Source organism: Erinaceus europaeus, chromosome 21 (genome assembly GCF_950295315.1).
Source record: "Erinaceus europaeus chromosome 21, mEriEur2.1, whole genome shotgun sequence".
NCBI lineage: Eukaryota > Metazoa > Chordata > Mammalia > Eulipotyphla > Erinaceidae > Erinaceus > Erinaceus europaeus.
The window spans coordinates 42,934,064-42,950,900 of record NC_080182.1 but is presented as its reverse complement, the minus strand read 5'-3'; the positions used below and the strand labels follow the sequence as shown (position 1 = coordinate 42,950,900).

Here is a 16,837-nt window from a genome sequence, read left to right as displayed (position 1 = left end):
CCCGGTGTATTTACCCCCTGTGTATGTCCCCCCAGTGTATGTACCCCTGCTGTATGTCCTCCCGTTGTATGTACCCCTGGAGTATGTCCCCCCGGGTATGTCCCCCAGTGTATATCTCCCTGGTGTATGTCCCCCTGGTGTATGTCCCCCCGGGGTATTTACCCCGGTGCATGTCCCCCCTGGTGTATGTCCCCCCGGTGTATGTCTCCCCCGGTGTATGATCCCTTGGTGTTTGTCCCCCTGTGGGTGTCCCCCCGGTGTATGTCTCCAAGGTGGATGTACCCCCAGAGGATGTCCTCCCGGTGTATGACCCCCCGGTATATTAAACCCCGGTGCATTTACCCCCGGTATATGTTCCCCAGTGTATTTACCCCCGGTGTATGTCCCCCCTGTGTATGTCCCGAGGTGTATGTCTCCCCCAGGGTATGTCCTCCTGGTGTATGACCCCCTGTGTATGTCCCCCCCAGTGTATTTTCCACAGTTTATATCACCCCGGTGTATGTCCACCCCATGTATGTCACCCCGGTGTATTTAACCCCTGTGTATGTCCCCCTGGTGTATGTACCCCTGGTGTATGTCCCCCCGTTTTATGTCCCCCCGGTGTATGTCCCCCTGATGTATTTCCCCCTGGTGTATGTCCCCATGGTGTATGTCCCCCTGGTGTATGTCCCCCTGGTGTATGTCTCTGGTGTATATCCTCATGGTGTATGTCCTCCAGGTGTATGTCCCCCCCGGTGTATTTACCCCCAGTGTATGTCCCCTGGTGTATGTCACCCTGGTGTATGTCCCCCCCGGTGTATGTCCCCCAGGTGTATGTGCCCCCGGTGTATGTCCCCTGGTGTATGTCCTCCCGGTGTATTTACCCCCAATGTATGTCCCCTGGTGTATGTCCCCTCGGTGTATGTCCCCCCGGTGTATGTCCCCCAGTTTACATCCCCCCATTGTATGTACCCCGGTGTATTTACCCCCAGAGTATGTCCCTCTGGTGTATATCCCCCCCTTGTATGTTTCCCCCAGTGTATTTACCCCCGGTGTATTTACCCCCGGTGAATGTCCCCCGTTGTATGTCCCCCGATGTATGTCTCCCTCCGGTGTAAGTCCCCCCGGTGTATGTCCCCCCCAATGTATGTCCCTTGGTGTATGTCCCCCCAGTGTATGTCCCCCGGTGTATGTCGCCCCTGTGTATGTCCCCTGGTGTATTTACCCCCGGTGTATTTACCCTCGGTGCATTTACCCCGTGTATGTACCCCTGTACATGTCTTCCGGTGTTTGTCCCCCGGTGTATGTCCCCCCAGTGTATGTCCCCCATGGTGTACGTCCCCCCGTGTATTTACCCCTGGTGTACTTACCCCGGTGTATGTCCCCCTGGTGTATGTCCCCCATTGTATGTCCTCCGGTGTATGCCTCCTCCTGTGTATGTCCCCCAGTGTATGTACCCCAGTGTATGTCCCCCCGGTGTATGTCCCCAGTGTATGTCCCCGCGGTGTATGTCCCAACTGGTGTATGTCCCCCGTGGTGTATTTTCCTCGGTGTATGTCCAAACCGGTGTATGTCCCCCTCGGTGTATGTCCCCAGGTGCATGTCCCACCGGTGTATGTCCCCCCCAGTGTTTGTCCCCCCTGGTGTATGTCCCCCAGATGTATGTCCCAATGTGAATGTCCCCCTGGTGTATGTCCCCCGGTGTATGTCCCCCTGGTGTATGTCCCCCCAGTGTATGTCCCCCATGGTGTACGTCCCCCCGTGTATTTACCCCTGGTGTACTTACCCCGGTGTATGTCCCCCTGGTGTATGTCCCCCATTGTATGTCCTCCGGTGTATGCCTCCTCCTGTGTATGTCCCCCAGTGTATGTACCCCAGTGTATGTCCCCCTGGTGTATGTCCCCCAGTGTATGTCCCCGCGGTGTATGTCCCAACTGGTGTATTTCCCCCGTGGTGTATTTTCCTTGATGTATGTCCAAACCGGTGTATGTCCCCCTCAGTGTATGTCCCCAGGTGCATGTCCCACCGGTGTATGTCCCCCCAGTGTTTGTCCCCCCTGGTGTATGTCCCCCAGGTGTATGTCCCAATGTGAATGTTCCCCCGGTGTATGTCCCCCGGTGTATGTCCCTCCGGTGTATGTCCCCACGGTATATGTTCCCCTGGTGTATGTACCCCAGTTGTATGCCTCCCCGGGGTATATCCCCGAAGTATGTCTCCCCATGGTATGTCCCCCCAGTGTATGTCCCATGGTCTATGTCCCCCGGGGTATGTCCCCTCAGTGTATGTCCCCCATGGTGTATGTCCCCCCGTGTATTTACCCCTGGTGTACTTACCCCGGTGTATGTCCCCCTGGTGTATGTCCCCCCTTGTATGTCCCCCTGGTGTATGTCCAACAGTGTAGGTCCCCTCTGTGTAAGTCCCCACCGTGTATTTCCCTTTGTGTAAGTACCACAGGTTTATGCCGCCGGGGTATGTCCCCGGTAATGTCCCCACGGTGTATGTCCCCCCTTGTGTATGTCCCCCCAGTGTATGTCCCCCCTTTTATGTCCCCCCCAGTATATGTCCCCCTGGTGTATGTCCCCACCATTTATGTCCCCCGGTGTGTATCTCCCCGGTGTTTGTCCCCTTGGTGTATGTTCCCACGGTGTATTTACCCCCGTGTATGTCCCATCGGTGTATGTCCCCCCAGTGTATTTACCTCTGGTGTATTTACCCCTTTGTATGTCCCCCCGGTGTATTTACCCACAGTGTATGTCCCCCGGTGTATATCCCCCCGGTGTATGTTCCCCCAAGGGATGTCCCCCCGGTGTATGTCCACCCGGTGTATGTCTTCCCCGGTGTATGTCCCCCCGGTGTATGTCCCACCGTTGTATGTCCACCATGGTGTATGTCCCCCCAGTGTATGTCCCCCAGGTATATTTACCCTCTGTGTATTTACTCCTGGTTTATGTCCTCTGGAGTATTTACCCCTGGTGGATGTCTCCCCGTGTTTGTCCCCTGTTGTATGTCCCCCCAGTGTATGTCCTCCCAGTGTATGACTCCCCGGTGTATGTCCCCCCCGGTGTATAACCCCCCGGTGTATTTCCACAGTTTATATCACCCCGTTGTATTTCTACCTCGTGTATGTGTATGTCACCCCTTGTATTTACCCTCTGGTGTTTGTCCACCAGGTGTATGTGCCCCCGGTTTATATCCCCCAGTGTATGTCCTCCCGGTGTATTTACCCATGGTGTATGTCCCCCTGTGTATGTCCCCCCGGAGTATTTACCCCCAGTGTATGTCCCCCGTTGTGTGTCCCCCGGTGTATGCCTACCCCGGTGTATGTCCCCCGGTATATGTCCCCCCGGTGTATGTCCCCCGGTGTATGTCCCAATCGGTGTATGTCCCCCCTGTGTATGTCCCTCGGTGTATGTCCCGCCGGTGTATGTCCTCGTGGTGTATGGTCCCCAGTTGTATGTCCCCCCGGTGTTTGTCCCCCTGGTGTATGACCCCTGGTGTATGTCCCCCCGGTGTATGTCCCGTGGTGTATGTCCCCCCGGTGTATATCTCCTGGTGTATGTCCCACGGTCTATGTCCCCCGGTTTATGTCCTCTGGTGTATGTCCCCCCGGTGTTTGTCCCCTGTGTATGTGCCCCCGGTGTAGGTGCCTGCGGTGTATGTTCCCCCAGTGTATTTACCCCCGGTGTCTTTACCCCTGGGGTATGTCCCCTGGTGTATGTCCCCTCAGTGTATGTCCCCCAGGTGTATGTACCCCCCGGTGTATGTCCCCCTGGTGTATGTCCCACTGCAGTAAGTCCCCCCGGTGTATGTCCCCCGGTGTATATCCCCCCGGTGTATGTCCCCCTGGTTTATGTTCCCCAGCTGTATTTACACCCGGTGTATTTCCCCCTGGTGTATGTCCCCCAATATATTTATCCCCGGTGTATGTAACCCCGTTGTATGTCCCTCCGGTGTATATCCCCCCGTTGTATGTCCCACCGGTGTATGTCCCCCCGGTGTATGTCTTCCCGGTTTATGTCTCCTGGTGTATGTCTCCCCGGTGTATGTCCCTCAGTGTATGTCCCACCGGTCTATGTCCCCTCCTTGTATCCCCCCAGGGTATGTCCCCCGGTGTATTTACCCCTGGTGTATTTACCCCCGGTGTATGTCCCCCGGTGTATATCCCACCGGAGTATGTCCTCCCGGTGTATATCCCCCCCGGTGTATTTCCCCCAGTATATGTGCCGCCAGTGTATGTCCCCCCAGTTTATGTGCCCCTGTTGTATTTACCCCCGGTGTTTGTCCCTCTGGTGTATGTCCCCTCCGGTGTATGTCCCCCAGTGTATGTCCCCCGGTGTATGTCCCGCTGGTGTATGTCCTCTGGGTGAATGTCCCCCCGGTGTATGTCTCCCCCGTGAATTTACCCCTGGTGTATTTACCCTGGTGTATGTCCCCTGTTGTATATCCCCCCAGTGTTGTCCCCCTGGTGTATGTCTCCTCCGTGAATTTACCCCTGGTGTATTTACCCCCGGTGTATGTCGCACCGGTGTAAGTCCCTCAGTGTATGTCCCCCCTGGTGTATGTCCCCTGTGTATGTCCCCACTGTGTATGTCCACGTGGTGTATGTCTCCCCCGGTGTATGTTCCCCTAGTGTATGTCCCCTGGGTATACTTACCCCCGGTGTATTTACCTCCGGTGTATGTCACCTGGAGTATTCACCCCTGGTGGATGTCCCTCCGTGTTTGTCCCCCGTTGTATGTCCTCCAAGTGTATGTCTCCCCGGTGTATGTCCCCTCCCGGTGTATGTCCCCCCGGTGTATCTCCCCCCGGTGTATTTCCCCCAGTTTATATCACCCCAGTGTATGTCTACATTGTGTATGTCACCCTGGTGTATTTACCCCCCTGTGTATGTCCCCCTGGTGTATGTTCCCCTGGTGTATGTCCCCCCAGTGTATGTCCCTCGGTGTATGTCCCCCTGGTGTATTTACTCACGGTGTATGTCCCCTTGTGCATGTCCCCCCCCCGGTGTATTTACCCCCGGTGTATTTACCCCCGGTGTATTTACCCCCAAGTATGTCCCCCATTGTATGTCCTCCGGTGTATGCCTCCTCCTGTGTATGTCCCCCAGTGTATGTCCCCCCGGTGTATGTCCCCCAGTGTATGTCCCCGCGGTGTATGTTCCAACTGGTGTATGTCCCCCGTGGTGTATTTTCCTCGGTGTATGTCCAAACCGGTGTATGTCCCCCTCGGTGTATGTCCCCTGGTGCATGTCCCGCCGGTGTATGTCCCCCCAGTGTATGTCCCCCAGGTGTATTTACCCCCGGTGTTTGTCCCTTCGGTGTATGTCCCCCCGGTGTATGTCCCCCAGGTGTATGTCCCCCAGTGTATGTCCCCCCGGTGTATGTCCCAATGTGAATATCCCCCCGGTGTATGTCCCCCCCGTTGTATGTCCCCCGGTGTATGTCCCCCAGTGTATGTCCCCCTCGGTGTATGTCCCCAGGTGCATTTCCCACCGGTGTATGTCCCACCAGTGTTTGTCCCCCATGGTGTATGTCCCCCAGGTGTATGTCCCAATGTGAATGTCCCCCCGGTGTATGTCCCCCGGTGTATGTCCCTCCGGTGTATGTCCCCACGGTGTATGTTCCCCTGGTGTATGTACCCCAGTTGTATGCCTCCCCGGGGTATATCCCCGAAGTATGTCTCCCCATGGTATGTCCCCCCGGTGTATGTCCCATGGTCTATGTCCCCCGGGGTATGTCCCCTCAGTGTATGTTCCCCCTGGTGTATGTCCCCCCAGTGTATGTCCCCCAGTTTATGGCTCCCCTGTGTATGTCCCCTCGGTGTATTTCCCCCCCAGTGTATGTCCCCTGGTGTATGTGCCCCCGGTGTATGTCCCCCCGGTGTATATCCTCCTGGTTATGTCACCCCGGTGTATATCCCCCTGGTGTATGTCCCCCCGGTGTATGTACTCCTGGTTTATGTCCCCTCAGTGTATGTCTCCCCCAGTGTATGTCCCCCCTGTGTATGTCCCCCCAGGTGTATGTCCCCCGGGCGTATGTCCACCCAGTGTATGTCCCCACGGTGTATTTACCCCTGGTGTATGTCCCCCTGGTGTAGGTATCCCAGGTGTATGCCCCCCGGGGTTTCTCCCCCGGTGTATGTCCCCCGGTGTATGTCCCCCTGGTGTATGTCCCCCGGTGTATGTCCCCCCGGTGTATGTCCCCCTGGTGTATGTCTTCCCAGTGTATGCCCCCCCAGTGTATGTCCCCACCGTGTAAGTCCCCCCCGGGATATTTTCCCCCCGGTGTATGTGCCTCCGGTGTATGTCCCCCCAGTGTATGATCTCCGGTGTATTTACCCCCAGTGTATTTATCCCCTTTGTGTGTCCCCCCGTGGATGACCCCCAGTGTATGTTCCCCTAGTGTATGTTCCCTTGGTGTATGTCCCCCGATGTATGTCCCCCCAGTGTATGTCCCAACGGTGTATGTCCCCACAGTGTATGTCCCACTGGTGTAGGTATCCCAGGTGTATGCCCCCCAGGGTAAGTCCCCCGGTGTATGTCCCCTGGTGTATTTACCCCTGTTGTTTGTCCCCCTGGTGTATGTCCCCACAGTGTTGTCCCCCTGTGTATGTCCCCCCTGTGTATGTCCCCCAGGTGTATTTACCCCCGGTGTATGTCACCCGGTGTATGTCCCCCGGTGTATGTCCCCCTGGTGTATGTCCTCCTGGTGTATGTCCCCTGATATATGTCTCCCAGATGTATGTCATGCCAGTGTATGTCCCCGTGTTGTATGTCCCCCCGGTGTATGTCCCCCTGGTGTATTTCCCCCGATGTATTTACACCCGGTGTCTTTACTCCCAGTGTATGTCCCCCCTGTGTATTTACCCCCGGTGTAAGTCCCCCGGGTGTATTTATCCCCGGTGTATGTCCCCAAGGTGTATGTCTCCCTGGTGTACTTCCCCCCTGGGTATGTCCCCCCGGTGTATGTGCCTCCGGTGTGTGTTCCCCTGGTGTATTATCCCCGGTGTATTTACCCCCGGTGTATTTACCCCCGATGTATTTATCCCCTTTGTATGTCCCCTCGTGTATGTCCCCCCGGTGTATGTCCCAATGTGAATGTCCCCCCAGTGTATGTCCCCCCAGGTATATGTCCCCCTGTGTATTTCCCTCCGGTGTATGTCCCCACGGTGTATGTCCCCCTGGTGTATGTACCCCAGTTGTATGCCTCCCCGGGGTATGTCCCCGGTGCATGTCTCCCCATGGTAAGTCCCCCCGGTGTATGTCCCACGGTCTATGTCCCCTGGGGTATGTCCCCTCAGTGTATGTTCCCCCCGGTGTATGTCCCCCCGGTGTATGTCCCACGGTCTATGTCCCCCGGGGTATGTCCCCTCAGTGTATGTTCCTCCCGGTGTATGTCCCCCCCGGTGTATGTCCCCCAGTGTATGGCTCCCTGGTGTATGTCTGCTCGGTGTATTTTCCCCCCAGTGTATGTCCCCCGGTGTATGTGCCCCCGGTGTATGTCCCCCCATGTAGGTCCCCCCGGTGTATATCCTCCTGGTATATGTCCCCCAGGTGTATGTCCGCCCGGTTATGTCACCCCGGTGTATATCCCCCGTTGTATATCCCTCCCGGTGTATGTCCCCCCGGTGTATGTAACCCAGGTGTATGTCCCCTCAGTGTATGTCTCCCCCGGTGTATGTCCCCGCTGTGTATGTGCCCCCAGGTGTATGTCCCCCGGGCGTATGTCCACCCGGTGTATGTCACCACAGTGTATTTACCACTGGTGTATGTCCCTCTGTGTATGTCCCCCTGGTGTAGGTATCCCAGGTGTATGCCCCCCGGGGTTTCTCCCCGGGTGTATGTCCCCCCGGTGTATGTCCCCCTGGTGTATGTCCTCCTGGTGTATGTCCCCCCAGTCTATGTCCCCCTGGTGTATGTCCGCCGGTGTATTTACCCCCGGTTATATACGCCCGGTGTATTTCCCCCCAGTGTATGTCCCCGCGGTGTATTTACCCCCAGTGTATGTCCCCTAGGTGTATGTCTCCCTGGTGTATGTCCCCCCCGGGGTATTTTCCCCCAGTGTATGTGCCTCTGGTGTATGTCCCCCCGGTGTATATTCTCTGGTGTATTTACCCCCGGTGTATTTACCACCGGTGTATTTGTCCCCTTTGTATGTCCCCCCGTGTATGTCCCCCCGGTGTATGTCCCAACGGTGTATGTCCCCATGGTGTCTGTCCCCCTGGTGTAGGTATCCCAGGTGTATGCCCCTCGGGGTATGTCCCCCGGTGTTTGTCCCCTGGTGTATTTACCCCTGTTGTTTGTCCCCCTGGTGTATGTACCCCCAGTGTATGTCCCCGGTGTATGTCCCCCCGGTGTATGTCCCCCGGTTTATGTCCCCATGGTGTATGTTCCCACAGTGTATGCCCCCCTGGTGTATGTCCCCCCAGTGTTGTCCCCCCTGTCTATGTCCCCCCTGTGTATGACCCCCAGTTGTATTTACCCCCGGTGTATGTCACCCGGTGTATGTCCCCCTGGTGTATGTCCCCCTGGTGTATGTCCTCCCGGTGTATGTGCTCCGGTATATGTCTCCCAGATGTATGTCCCGCCAGTGTATGTCCCCGTGTTGTATGTCCCCCCAGTGTATGTCCCCTCAGTGTATTTACCCTGATGTATTTACACCCGGTGTCTTTACTCCCGGTATATGTCCCCCCTGTGTATTTACCCCTGATGTATTTACCCCCGGTGTAAGTCCACTGGGTGTATTTATCCCCGGTGTATGTCCCCTAGGTGTCTGTCCCCCTGGTGTATGTCCCCCGGGGTATGTCCCCCCCCAGTGTATATGCCTCCGTGTGTGTCCCCCCCGGTGTATGATCCCATTGTATTTACCCCCGGTGTATTTATCCTCTTTGTATGTCCCCTCGTGTATGTCCCCCCGGTGTATGTCCCACCGGTGTATGTCCCCTCGGTGTATGCCCCCGGTTTATGTCCGCCCGGTGTATGTCCTAACGGTGTATGTCCCCACGGTGTAAGTCCCCCTGGTGTAGGCATCCCAGGTGTATGCCGCCCCGGGGTATGTCCCCCGGTGTATGTCCCCTAGTGTATTTACCCCCATTGTTTGTCCCCCTGGTGTATGTCCCCTGGTGTATGTCCCCCTGGTGTATGTCCCCCTGGTGTATGTCCCCCCAGTTATGTCCGCCTGGTGTATGTACCCCATGTGTATGCCCCCCATGATGTATTCCCCCTGGAGTATGTCCCCTGGTGTATTTACCCCCGGTGTATGTCCCACCTGTGTTTGTCCCCCTGTGTATGTCACCCCAGTGTATGTCCCCTCAGGTTTATGTTCCCCCGGTGTATGTTCCCCTGGTGTATGTCCTCCCGGTTTATGTCCCCTGGTATATGTCCCCCAGGAGTATTTCCCCCCTGGTGTATGTCCCCCGGTGTATCTTCCCCCGGTATATTTACCCCCAGTGTATCTCCGCCCGTTGTATGTCCCCCTGGTGTATGTCCCCCAGGTGTATGTCCCCCCGATGTATTTACAGCTGGTGTATTGACTCCTGGTGTATGTCCCCCCTGTGTATTTATCCCTGGTGTATTTACCCCCAGTGTAAGTCCCCCCGGTGTATTTACCTCCTGTGTATTTCCCCTAGGTGTATGTCCCCCACGTGTGTACCCCCGGGGTATGTCCCCCCTGTGTATGTGCCTCCGGTGTATGTCCCCCCGGTTTATGATCCATGGTGTATTTACCCCCGGTGTATTTACCCAAGGTGTATATCCGCCCGTTGTATGTCCCCCTGGTGTATGTCCCCCCCTGTGTATGTCCCCCAGGTGTATGTCCCCCTGGTGTATGTCCCCGCTGTGTATGTACACCGGTGTATGTGCCTGTGGTGTATGTCCCCCCGGTGTAATTACCCCCGGTTTATTTCCTCCCAGTGTATGTCCCCAAGGTGTATGTACCCCAGGTGTATGCCCCCTGGGTTGTGTCTCCCGGTGTATGTCCCCCTGGTGTATGTCCCCACAGTGTATGTCCCACCGGTGTATGTGCCTGTGGTGTAGGTCCCCCCGGTGTAAATACCCCTGGTTTATTTTCTTCTGGTGTATGTCCCCAAGGTGTATGTACCCCAGGTGTATGCCCCCCGGGTATTGTCTCCCGGTGTATGTTCCCCGGTGTATGTCACCCGGTGTATGTCCGCCGGTGTATTTACCCCCGGTGTATTTATGCCAGGAGTATGTCCCCCTGGTGTATGTTCCCCCAGTGTATGTCCCCCGGTGTATATCTCCCAGTGTATGTCCCCCGGGTGTATTTTCCCCGGTGTACATCCCCCCAGTTTATGTCCCCTGGTGTTTGTCCTCACGGTGGATGTCCCCCTGGTGTATGTCCTCTGGTGTATCTCCCCCCGGTGTATGTCCTCCCGGTCTATGTGCCCCCGGTGTATGTCCCCCCTGGTGTATTTACTTCTGGTGTAGTTACTCCGGTGTATGTCCCCCTGGTGTATGTCCCTGTGTAGTATGTCCCCCCGGTGTATGTCCCCCCGATGTATTTACAGCTGGTGTATTTACTCCCAGTGTATGTCCCCCCTGTGTATTTACCCCTGTTGTATTTACCCCCGGTGTAAGTCCCCCCAGTGTATTTACCCCCTGTGTATTTCCCCTAGGTGTGTGTCCCCCTCGTGTGTGTCCCCCCCGGGGTATGTCCCCCCTGTGTATGTGCCTCCGGTGTATGTCCCCCCGGTGTATGATCCACGGTGTATTTACCCCCGGTGTATTTACCCATGGTGTATATCCGCCCGTTGTATGTCCCCCTGGTGTATGTCCCCCTGGTGTAGGTCCCCCCCTGTGTATGTCCCCCAGGTGTATGACCCCCTGGTGTATGTCCCTGCAGTGTATTCCACCGGTGTATGTGCCCGTGGTGTATGTACCCCTGGTGTAATTACCCCCGGTTTATTTCCTCCCGGTGTATGTCCCCAAGGTGTATGTACCCCAGGTGTATGCCCCCTGGGTTGTGTTTCCCGGTGTATGTCCCCCAGGTGTATGTCCCCCAATGTATTTACCCTCAGTGTTTGCCCCCCGGTGTATGTCCACCCGGTGTATGTCCCCCCGGTGTATGTCCCCCAGTGTATGTCCCCCAGGTGTATGTCCCTCCGGTGTATGTGCCACCAGTGTATTTACCCCCATGGTGTATATCCCCCCGGTGTGTGTCCCCCTGGTGTATGTCCCCCGGTGTATGTCCCCGTGGTATATGTCCCCCCGGTGTATGTCACCCCGTTGTAATTACCCCTGGTGTATTTACCCCCGATGTATATTCTCCTGGTGTATTTATCCCTGGTGTATTTATCCCCATTGTATGTCCCCCATGTATGTACCCCAGTTGAATGTCCTCCCGGAGTATGTCCCCCCGTTGTATGTGCCCCCGGTGTATGGCCCCCGGTGTACGTCCCCCTCTGTATGTCCCACGGTTTATGTCACCCAGGTGTATGTCCCCACGATGTATGTCCCCCAGGTGTAGGTATCCCAGTAGTATGCCCCCCTGGGTTATGTCCCCCTGTGTATGTCCCCATCTTTATGTCCCCCCAGTGTATGTCCCCCTGGTGTATGTCCTCCCAGTGTATGTCCCCATGGTGTATGTTCCCCTGGTGTAGGTGTTCCAGGTTTATGCCCCCCGGGGTAGGTCCCCCGGTGTATGTCCCCCCCTTCTTGTCCCTCCGGTGTATGTCCCCCCATTCTTGTCCCTCCGGTGTATGTCCCCCAAGTGTATGTCCTCCCGTTGTATGTCCCCCAGTTATGTCCACCAGGTGTTTGTCCCACCGGTGTATGTCCCCCTGTTGTATGTCGCCCCAGTGTATGTCCCCCCGGTGTATTTACCCCTGGTCTATTTACTCCCGGTGTATGTCCCCCCGGTGTATTTACTCCCAGTGTATGTCCCCCCGGTGTATGTCCCCCCAGTGTATGTCCCCTGGTGTATTTCCCCCCAGTTGTATGTCCCCCACAGTGTATGTCCCATGTGTATGTCCCCCCGGTGTATGTCCCCCCAGTGTATGTCCCCCCGGTGTATGTTCCCCCGGTGTATTTACCCCCGGTGTAAGTCCCCATGGTGTATTAACTCCGGTGTATTTACCCTCAGTGTATGTCCTCAGGGAGTATGTCCCCCTGTTGTATGTTCCCCACGGGGTATGTCCTCCTGGTGTTTTAACCCCCGGTGTATTTACTCCCGGTGTATTTACCCCAGATGTATGTCCCGCGGTGTGTGTCACCCCCATGTATGTCCACCGCGGTGTATGTCCCCCCAGTGTATGTCCCCCAGTGTATGTCCCACTCGGTGTATGTTTCCGTAGTGTATGTCCCCGCGGTGTATTTACCCCTGGTGTATTTACCCCCTGTTTATTTCCTCCCGGTTTATGTCCCCAAGGTGTATGTACCCCAGGTGTATGCCACACGAGGTGTGTCCCCTGGTCTATGTCCCCCCGGTGTATGTCCCCCAATGTATTTACCCCCGGTGTATGCCCCCAGTGTATTCCACACGGTGTATGTCCCCCCCAGTGTATGTCCCCCTGGTGTATGTCCCACCGGTGTATGTCCCCCTGGTGTATGTCCCTCCGGTCTATTTACCCCTGGTATTTACCCCCCACCAGTGTATGTCCCCCCGGTGTGTGTCCGCCCAGTGTATGTCCCCCCGGTGTATGTCACCCCATTGTAATTACCCCTGGTGTATTTACCCTTGGTGTATGTCCCCCCATGTTTGTCCACCCATTGTATGTCCCCCCGGTGTATGTCCCCCTGGTGTATGTCCCCCCTGGTGTATTTACTTCTAGTGTATTTACCCCGGTGTATGTCCCCCTGGTGTATGTCACCCGGTGTATTTATACCCGGTGTATGTCCCCCCGGTGTATGTCAACCGGAGTATGTCCCAATGGTGTATGTCCCCTTGGTGTTTGTCCCCCCGGTGTATGTCCCCCCGGTGTATGTCCCCCCGTGTATGTGCCCACGGTGTATTTACCCCCAGTGTAATTACCCCTGGTGTAATTACCCCTGGTGTATGTCGCCAAGTGTATGTCCCCCTGGTGTATGTCTCCCCCGGTGTTTGTCCCCCAGGTGTATGTATGTCCCCCTCTTCTATGTCGCCCCCGGTGTATATCCCCCCTGGTGTATGTCACCATGGTGTATGTCCCCCTGGTGTAGGTATCCCAGGTGTATGCCCCTGCGGGGTATGTCCCCCGGTGTATGTTCCCCAGTGTATGCCCCCCCGTGTACATCCCCCTGGTGTATGTTCCCCTGGTGTATGTCCCCCGGTGTATATCCCCCGGTGTACATCCCCCCAGTTTATGTCCCTTGGTGTTTGTCCTCGTGGTGGATGTCCCCCTGGTGTATGTCCCCTGGTGTATCTCCCCCCTGGTGTATGTCCTCCCAGTCTATGTGTCCCCGGTGTACGTCCCCCTGGTGTATATCCCCCCCCGGTGTATTTACTTCTGGTGTATTTACCCCGGTGTATGTCCCCCAATGTATGTCCCCCAGGTTTATTTACCCCTGGTGTATGTCACCTGGTGTATGTCCCCCGGTATATGTCTCCCAGGTGTATGTCCCAACAGTGTATGTCCCCGTGTTGTTTGTCCCCCCCGGTGTATGTCCCCACGGTGTATTTCCCCCCGATGTATTTACACCCGGTGTATTTAGTCCCGGTGTATGTCCCCCCTATGTATTTACCCCTTGTGTATTTACCCCCTGTGTAAGTCCCCCCAGTGTTTTTACCCCTTGTGTATTTCCCCTAGGTGTATGTCCCCATGGTGTATGTCCCCCCCTGGGGTATGTCCCCCCCGGTGTATGTGCCTCCGGTGTATGTCCCCTCGGTGTATGATCCACGGTGTATTTACCCCAGGTGTATTTCCCCACGGTGTATATACGCCCGTTGTATGTCCCCCTGGTGTATGTCCCCCTGGTGTATGTCCCTCCCTGTGTATGTCCCTCAGGTGTATGTCTCCCTGGTGTATGTCCCCGCAGTGTATGTCCCACCGGTGTATGTGCCTGTGGTATATGTCCCCCCGGTGTAATTACCCCCAGTTTATTTCCTCCCGGTGTATGTCCCCAAGGTGTATGTCCCCCAATGTATTTACCCTCAGTGTTTGCCCCCCGTTGTATGTCTACCCGGTGTATGTCCCCCAGGTGTATGTCACCCCATTGTAATTACCTCTGGTGTATTTACCCCTGGTGTTTGTCCCCCCATGGTTGTCCACCCGTTGTATGTCCCCCCGGTGTACGTCCCCCTGGTGTATGTCCCCCCTGGTGTATTTACTTCTGGTGTATTTACCCCGGTGTATGTTCCCCTGGTGTATGTCCCCCCGGTGTATTTATCCCCGGTGTATGTCCCCCGGTGTATGTCCCCTCGGTGTATGTCCCAACGGTGTATGTCCCCACAGTGTATGTCCCCCTGGTGTAGGTATACCAGATGTATGCCCCCCCGGTGTATGTCCCCCGGTGTATGTCCCCCCGGTGTATGTCCCCCACGGTGTATGTCCCCACGGTGTATGTCCCCCCGGTGTATGTCACCCAGTTGTAATTACCCCTGGTGTATTTACCCCCTGTGTATATACCCCTGGTGTATTTACCCCCAGTGTATGTCCCCCCATGTATGTCCTCCGGTGTATGTCCCCCTGGTGTATGTACCCCCGGTGTTTGTCCCCTGGGTGTATGTCCCGCTGGTGTATGTCCCCCCTAGTGTATGTCCCCCGATGTATGCTCCCCCTTGTATGTCCCCACGGTGTATGTCCCCCTGGTGTAGGTATCCTACAGTATGCCCCCCGAGTTATGTCCCCCCTTGTATGTTCCCCCCTGTGTATGTCCCCCTGGTGTATGTCCTCCCATTGTATGTACCCAGTTGTATGTCCCCCGGGTGTATTTCCTCCCGGTGTATGTCTCCCCCAGTGTATGTCCCCTGGTGTATGTTCCCTCGGTGTATGTCACCCTGGTGTATTTACCCCAGGTGTATTTACCCCGGTGTAAGTCCCTCCCAATGTATCTACCCCCGGTGTATTTGCCCCAAGTGTATGTCCCCCAGGTGTATGTCCCCCTGGTGTATGTTCCCCCCGAGGAATATTCCCCCCAGTGTATGTGCCTCCGGTGTATGTCCTCCCAATGTATGTCCCCCTGGTGTATTTACCCCCGGTGTATGTCCCCTGCGGTGTATGTCTCCCCCGGTGTATGTCCCCCCGGTGTATGTCCCCCCAGTGTATGTCCACCCCGATGTATGTCCCCCCAGTTTATGTCCCCCCGGTATATTTACCCACAGTGTATTTACTCCCGGTGAATGTCCCCCGGTGTATGTCCCCCCGGTGTATGTCCCTCCGGTGTATTTACCCCCCCAGTGTATGTCCCCCCGGTGTGTGTCCCCCCGTGTATATGTCCTCCCGGTGTATGTCCCCCCGTTGTAATTACCCCCGGTGTATGTACCCCTGGTGTATGTCCCCCCGGGTGTATTTACTTCTGGTGTATTTACCCCGGGGTTTGTCCCCCGGTGTACGTCCCCCAGTGTATGTCCTGCCGGTGTACGTCAGCCTGGTGTATGTCCCCCCCGGGTGTATTTACTTCTGGTGTATTTACCCCGGTGTATGTCCCCCCTGGAGTATGTCACCAAGGTGTATGTCCCCCTGGTGTAGGTATCCCAGGTGTATGCCCCCGCGGGGTATGTCCCCCGGTGTATGTCCCCCGGTGTATGTCCCGCTAGTGTACGTCCACCTGGTGTATGTCCCCCCCGGTGTATTTACTTCTGGTGTATTTACCTGGTGTATGTCCCCATGGTGTATGTCCCCCCGGTGTATTTACTCCCAGTGTATGTCCCCCGATGTATGTCCCCCCAGTATATGTCCCCCCTGGTGTATGTACCCCTGGTGTATGTCCCCCTGGTATATGTCCTCCCGGTGTATGTCTCCCAGTATATGTCCCCCAGGTTTATGTCCCCCCGGTGTTTGTCCCCCCGGTGTATCTCCCCCCGGTGTTTGTCACCCCGGTGTATGTGCCCCCAGTGCATGTCCCCCTCCCGGTGTATGTCCCCATGGTGGATGTCCCTCCCGGTGTATTTTTTTCGGCTGCATTTACCCTGGTGTATGTCTCCCCGGTGTATGTCCCCTCGGTGTATGTCCCCCTGGTGTAGGTATCCCAGGTGTATGTCCCCCCAGGGTATGTCCCCTGCTGTATGTCCCTTGGTGTATTTACCGCCGGTGTTTGTCCCCCAGGTGTATGTCCCCCCGTTGTATGTCCCCCTGTGTATGTCCCTTCGGTGTATGTCCCCCTGTGTATGTCCCCTCGGTATGTCCCCATGGTGTATGTCCCCCTGGTGTATGTCGCCCCCGGTGTATGTCCCACCCGGTGTATGTCACCACGGTTTATGTCCTCCTGGTGTATGTATCCCAGGTGTATGCCCCCTGGGGTATGTCCCCCGGTGTATGTCCCCCGGTGTATGTCCCGCCGGTGTACGTCCGCCTGGTGTATGTCCCCCCCCGTGTATTTACTTCTGGTGTATTTACCCTGGTGTATGTCCCCATGGTGTATGTTCCCATGGTGTATGTCGCCCCCGGTGTATGTACCCCCTGGTGTATGTCAACACGGTGTATGTCCCCCTGGTGTATGTATCCCAGGTGTATGCCCCACTGGGGTATGTCCTCCGGTGTATGTCCCCCCGGTGTATGTTCCCCCGGTGTATGTCCCCCTTTGTATGTCCCCTGGTGTATGTCCCCCCAGTGTATTTATCCCCAGTGTATTTACTTCTGGTGTATTTACCCCGGTTTATGTCCCACCGGTGTATGTCCCCCTGTGTATGTCCCCCCGGTGTATGTCCCCTGGTGTATGTCCCCCCGGTGTATGTCCCCTCCGGTGTTTGTCCCCCTGGGGTATTTC

The 16,837-nt window shown here is 56.2% G+C and overlaps 1 protein-coding gene across 1 annotated transcript in view; it reads left to right on the top strand.

The window, feature by feature from the left end:
- LOC132535240 (uncharacterized) overlaps positions 1-16,837 on the top strand; it is a 66,711-nt gene that overhangs the window by 31,851 nt on the left and 18,023 nt on the right. The window contains exons 11-21 of the mRNA XM_060180224.1: positions 36-95; positions 3,070-3,180; positions 4,195-4,210; positions 4,300-4,403; positions 4,803-4,864; positions 6,475-6,499; positions 7,103-7,221; positions 7,279-7,338; positions 13,918-13,977; positions 15,891-16,073; positions 16,355-16,519. Coding sequence (XP_060036207.1) covers positions 36-95; positions 3,070-3,180; positions 4,195-4,210; positions 4,300-4,403; positions 4,803-4,864; positions 6,475-6,499; positions 7,103-7,221; positions 7,279-7,338; positions 13,918-13,977; positions 15,891-16,073; positions 16,355-16,519 — 965 coding nt within the window. The remainder of the gene's footprint in view (positions 1-35; positions 96-3,069; positions 3,181-4,194; positions 4,211-4,299; positions 4,404-4,802; positions 4,865-6,474; positions 6,500-7,102; positions 7,222-7,278; positions 7,339-13,917; positions 13,978-15,890; positions 16,074-16,354; positions 16,520-16,837) is intronic.